The 6,000-nt window shown below is 40.0% G+C and overlaps 1 protein-coding gene across 3 annotated transcripts in view; it reads right to left on the bottom strand.

Annotated features, from left to right (window-relative positions):
* Window positions 1-1,624: 1,624 nt before the first annotated feature.
* Window positions 1,625-6,000, bottom strand: part of EMB2369 (tRNA synthetase class I (I, L, M and V) family protein) — a 65,221-nt gene continuing 60,845 nt past the window's right edge. For all 3 annotated transcript variants that reach the window (XM_087700148.1, XM_087700149.1, XM_087700150.1), the window contains 5 exons: window positions 3,678-3,850; window positions 2,781-2,958; window positions 2,595-2,672; window positions 2,244-2,375; window positions 1,625-2,138 (listed from right to left, as the gene is read on the bottom strand). In XM_087700148.1, coding sequence (XP_087556274.1) covers window positions 1,923-2,138; window positions 2,244-2,375; window positions 2,595-2,672; window positions 2,781-2,958; window positions 3,678-3,850 — 777 coding nt within the window. In that variant the 3' untranslated portion in view covers window positions 1,625-1,922. The remainder of the gene's footprint in view (window positions 2,139-2,243; window positions 2,376-2,594; window positions 2,673-2,780; window positions 2,959-3,677; window positions 3,851-6,000) is intronic.

Genomic DNA, 6,000 nt, shown 5'->3' with positions numbered 1-6,000 from the left:
GGCAAGGATTAATGTAGTAATTGATTCTCTTTCCAAGATGTGGGCATGCAAGGTTTCAACTATGACTGAGTTATATATAGTTATTGGATTGAAGAGCTATAGAAGCCCTACCTTTTGAATGATGAGCTCAATCATATAATTTAGAAATTAAAATAAGTATTTATAGAGAAACTAATATTTTCAACCTAAAAATGATCTAATCTCACTTAATGGTAGGATTATCATTCCTCTACTTTTTTTTTAGGCTAAAAATTATAGAGAAGCTAAATTCACCTATAGCTAGACATTTTTTAGTGTTTAAGACCTATGATAAAATCAACATAAGCGTTCATTGGAAAGGATTGTCGAGATATATAAAGGATTATATCACAACATGTATTCTTTGCCAACAAAATAAGGATAGCAGTTATAAGCCAAGTGATTTATTACAGCCATTAGCTATTCCTAAAGGCAAATGGATGCATATTACCATGGATTTGATTACTAGATTACCTACAATAAAAAAAGTATGGAATATTCCATATGTGGTAGTGGATAGACTCACTAAGATAGCCCATTTTATTCCCACAAAGGCACAATTTAGTACCTCACAAGTGGCTAGTCAGTGACAACGGGCCAAAATGTGTCATTCCAAATAGACTTTTGAGGCATTGTTGCTTCATTGGAGGGGCATAAAATGTGTGTTACTCAAACTCATTGTATCCATTGATTACTTTGAAATCTTTTGACTCAGCCACCACATTGTAGAGTTACATCTTTGTAGCTCTGTACAACTTCTATTATCAATAAGATCCTTGGGTCTAATGATAGGTGGTATCCCGACAAAAACATTGCAACTTATTAGTTCTAACAGGTAGAGTGTCAATGAAATGTTGCTTATTTGATGCCTGTGTGTTCCCAGTTAGGTGTTTTTTAATGTCACTTATAGCATATGGACCACTGTACAAGTTCTCCAATACATGTGGACTAACACTTCACTAACATGCATTCACCTTGTTGGGAGTGTGCTGATTTTGGTTCTCTCAAATTACAGTATTACCTGGAAAGTTCAGGTTTGGTATCGAATGTGGTATGTGGTTAGCTGAAGTGAAAGGGCTAGCAGGATTGAAAAAGGAAAGAAAGAGAATTGAGATATGAAACAAAGGTAGAAATCAGAGATGGAATGAGAGTAGAGAGATGGAACCTATGGAAGAATATAGAAGACCATGGTGGAAAGTAGTCATCATGCTGATGACTCGAGAGAGTAGTGTATATCAACTAAACAAAAAGGTGGAGAAGGTAGAAAACCAGGCCCTTAATAGTCTAGGCCACTTTAGTCTGGATACACCAAGAAATATATAGGAATTATGTAGAGTAGTCTGAGGCTACTCATGCAGGATATATCCTTCAAGACTAGTACTTCGAATAGTAACCATGAGATCATCCACATTTGGTAGCCTGGTCTGTGGTGTCTCGGCTAGCAATTCAGTGTGGCTCTTGCCTCAGAATCAGGGGCATGGTGAGCCCCAAGCCATGCAAATAAAAGTATCGTGTTCCTAAACAAGTTGTGTCTAAGAAACATAAGTCATAGTTGCATATCCAATTCAAAAGTACTTCTAATGGAAGGAGTGGATATAGATCACCAGCAACAAAACTATGCTTAATCAGTTCAAGAACAAGTTAGGATTTTAAAGAAACATTGTACATTATCATATCCAAGCCCTCCCCTTGAGGCCATGGGCCAGTCCAAAATTTTTATATACATTCCATTTACATACAGCCTGGCCATCATGTCCCACATGCCAAAGTGGACTTTCACAATTAATGACAAGAAGCCCACTTGTATACTCCCTCAATAAGGTAGGGAAAAACATGAGCAGAGAGAAACAGGATGATTCTGAGACAGCTTTGATGGTATGCTTGCTTATATAAAAAGGTAAGGCTTACTTCTCTAGTACAAGATTCAGAATTCTTCCCGGAGCATAAAATGTCTTTTTTATGGGCTTAGTCAGATGCTTGCAAAGAGACTGATTCAGTTTTACTGCTGTGATAATAGCAGCTTCATCGGCCCCTTCCATTACTTGTATTGTTCCTCTGGTCTTTCCATTTATCTGTATGGGCAAAGTGATCGTATCAACCTTTAGGTACTCTCGAATTACCTGCCCCAATCCAGCACACCATGTCAGTCAGTCTATGGGTTTCATGTTTTTTCTAAGAACTGCCTCAAATGATAAAAGAAGAACGAGTGTATGCTTGAGGCTCACTTCTGGCCATGACTCATAAGCAAGAGTTTCAGAATGGCCAAGCCGTTGCCACAGCTCTTCTGCCAAATGAGGAGCAAAAGGGGACAAGACTAACACAAACTTTTCCAGTACTGCTGTTGGCCGATTGCTCCACTGCAAAAGGGAGAAAGAAGTTCACCTTCCCCACAAAACAGACATACCTAAAATGAAAAATATGATTGACTGACATATATTAAACTAAGGCCACATTTCTGTACACTGGGTTGTCTTAAATGGATCAATGCTTGCAGCATGGCTCTGAGACGTTCAAATATTACAGATCATTTGCTTCCAAACACTAAGTTGCAATGGTAAAGTTACAGCTTAAATTACCTTGTTGGCAGCATTTATGAACTCCATCATTGCAGCAATAGCTGTGTTGAAACGCATTCCTTCAACTTCTTCAGTCACCTGGAGCAATAACATACACAAAGAACAATTCCCGAGCTCACCATACAGCTGTAGACATAGTACATTCATCAGTTAAAGTAGAGTGCCAGTTTACTTGGCTCAAGGTACCTTTTGTATACATTGATGCAAAACCCGAAGCTGTTCAAGCGAAGGCTCTTCATCTGTAGCAACAGACCCTTCTGCATACAAGCCTGGAGAGATGGGTGATCCTACAACTAATCTCCATGCACGAGCCAAGAAGCGATGGACACCCTCTACCCCTTTTGTGCTCCATACTTTAGTGTCTCTGCAATATAGGATATCCAAGATATTTAGTCGCAAAGCTTATGAAGAACTGATGTCGTAAATTTGAAGTCCAAAAGCAGGTTTCTCACAGCTTCCTCCATCATTGCTTTGACTTAATATATTGCAAATTCTCTGCGAGAAGACAGTTCAACAAATTGTACTTCTCAAAGAGGCTCAATACTATGGTCAACACTATGGATATATTCCATGAATGAAGTCATGACTGAACCTATGCCACGAGCACAGGTTAAAGATGCAGTGTGTAAGAACAGGATTGTACATTTGTGTGTGACTATTCTTTTTGAGTATAAGCCGTCCCATCCTGAGACAAATTAATGACACATTGGACAAAATAAGCATTCCAGGAAAGTGTGTGTGCATGAGAGAGAGAGAGAGAGAGAGAGAGAGAGAGAGAGACTGCACGCACGTGCGCATGTGTGTAACTTCAATACGAGAACTAAACCTCTCTCTGTTCAGTATTTTCCTTTCTACAAATGAAACTTGTTAATGCCACCAAAATTAAAAGTTTTAGATGCATCATGTTCCACTGGTTAGTGCTGCTGATAAACACCCTGCATGTACATATTTTAACTTTTTTATGAACAATAAATTTTCTTACTTGATTTAAATCTCATACTCTGCAACGTATAAACACCCTATATTTTCAAGGCTAATAAAAAATGATAAAGCCCAATCCAATCTAGTTTTCAGAAATATAACCTTAAAGGTCCCATGAACATCTCATAGAGGCGCAAAGAATCTGCTCCATAGTCTCTAACAATATCATCTGGGTTTATCACATTGCCCCGACTCTTGCTCATCTTGTGACTCCTTGCATCCAATCTAATGGTGTCGTCAGATTTTAGGACATAATTTTCTCCCATTTTGGTAACCTGTAGGGTGAAAAACCAAATTAGTATACATTAGTTCATTAATGCTTAAGCCGATTGGCAGGATGGACACATTAAAGAATAATGGTTTCATCCCAAAAATCAAAGTGCATCCAGTGTATCCCTTGCTGATACATGGAAAAGCTTATTGACTAACAACCATAGCATGGTTTGGTTGCACAACCTAGTGAGAGAGACCCATGGTTGCCCTGAATTTATCAGTGGCTTATCATTAATTTCTGAAAATACAAGATCATGCCCCCAAAAGAGGCTAGTTGACACAGCAGTTCATGGCTTGGCCAAGTTTGTCTGTTGATGGACATAGTTTGGCAGCTGACAACTAAAGCTAATATTGATTGTAGTCAATTGTCTGTTGCCTCGTTTCATGTGTATTGGAAAGTAACTTTTGCCTAATCTTCTAACCTATATTCATTTTGATCTACCTTGCTGTATGGACTGATATGGAAAATCAATGCTTGGCATCCATTCAGCCAAGATGCATGGTGCACTAAAAGTATTGAGCATTTATTAGCCATATGTTTAAAAAGCAACCATTTCCTTACTTCATTGCTTCAGCTTGTGACATTTCCGACGCACATTGCACATTATGCACGGGTTGATCATTGTATTCATCATTACTACCCTCAGTACAAATGCCCATTGCACATTGTGCACAGATTACTCAATGTACTCATGCTATGCATCAGTCGACACAGCAATTCGTGGCTTGGTCAAGTTTTACTGTTGATGGACATAGTTTGGCAGCTGACAACTAAAGCTAATATTGATCGTGGTCAATTGTCTGTTGCCTCGTTTCGTGTGTATTGGAAAATAACTTTTGCCTAATCTTCTAGCCTATATTCATTTTGATCTACCCTGCTATATGGACTGATATGGAAAACCAATGCTTGGCATCCATTCGTCCAAGATGCATGGTGCACTTAAAGTATTGAACATTTATTATCTATATGTTTAAAAAGCAACCATTTCCCTTACTTCATTGCTTCAGCTTGTGACATTTCCAATGCCACATTGCTCATTATGCACAGGTTGATCATTGTATTCATCATTAGTACCCTCACTACCAATGCCCATTGCACATTGTGCAGAGGTTACTCAATGTTCTCATGCTATGCATCCTTTTTCATCACATTATCAATGCACATTGCACATAAAGCACAGGGTGGTCATGACTCAATTGTATTCATGCTATGCATCCTTGCTCATCAATGTCATCCACTTTTGTGTTTGGAATTTATTTTGGTTGCAGGTCCAGCTTTTACATGTGTTTCAAGATGGTATTGTCACAGAATCTGCACTTTGGTTGCTTTTTATGTTGGGTTTTACTCACACCTACACTCACACAAGAGTGTCAGTGATGCATATGTAGGACACTTGGGCACTTTTTACTCTCCATAAGAGAGGTTTTTTCCCCCAATCACATTATTCTTCATTTGTGTATTTATGTTACACAATTTGGTCACTTACAGCAGCACATTACACAATTTTGTGTGTGAATGCACCTTAAGCCACTTATACAACCCTAAAGTCTAAGGGTTGTACTTTGTACTTTGAGTTACACACTTTTCAATTAATCAAGTGTCGGGCAATGACCACACACTCTCTCTCTCTCAACTGTCTACACACTCTCGAGCTGAGCTGAGCTGCTTGCTGCCACCTCCACCAACATACGGTATCAGAGCGAGGTTCACCTTGGCCACTTGGTACGCCCACCTGCTGCAGCGGCCGCCATCCTGTCTACCAGGCTACACCACCTACAACCTATCCAGTCCACCCGCACCAGGCTGCCCCACCACCACCCTGTCCAGCCCCTAGGCAGTTCCGCCAGTCCTGCTTGCAGCTCATCCGCCTCCAGGCCCTAGCAGCTCCGCCCACGTACACCGGCCACCCTCCACCCGTGGGCAGCTCCACCAGTCTTGTGACAGCTCAGCCAGCTGTCTCGACGGCTTTGACTACAACATCAGTGTTCATTCGGCTCATCCTCGGCTGCCATAGGTATATCTTATTCGCATTTGGGTCAGCAAAATTGGGGCTTTTGTTTTTTTTTTGGGTAGACATTGGCATATGTATTGAAGTTTCAGTCTGAAATTGACTGAAATCTTGCACATTGGACAGTCATTTTTTGGGGCTTT

The sequence above is a fragment of the Lygodium microphyllum genome, chromosome 19, assembly GCF_053477565.2.
Source record: "Lygodium microphyllum isolate KBCC chromosome 19, Lygodium_microphyllum_v1.1.10, whole genome shotgun sequence".
NCBI lineage: Eukaryota > Viridiplantae > Streptophyta > Polypodiopsida > Schizaeales > Lygodiaceae > Lygodium > Lygodium microphyllum.
This window is presented reverse-complemented; position numbering and strand designations above follow the sequence as displayed.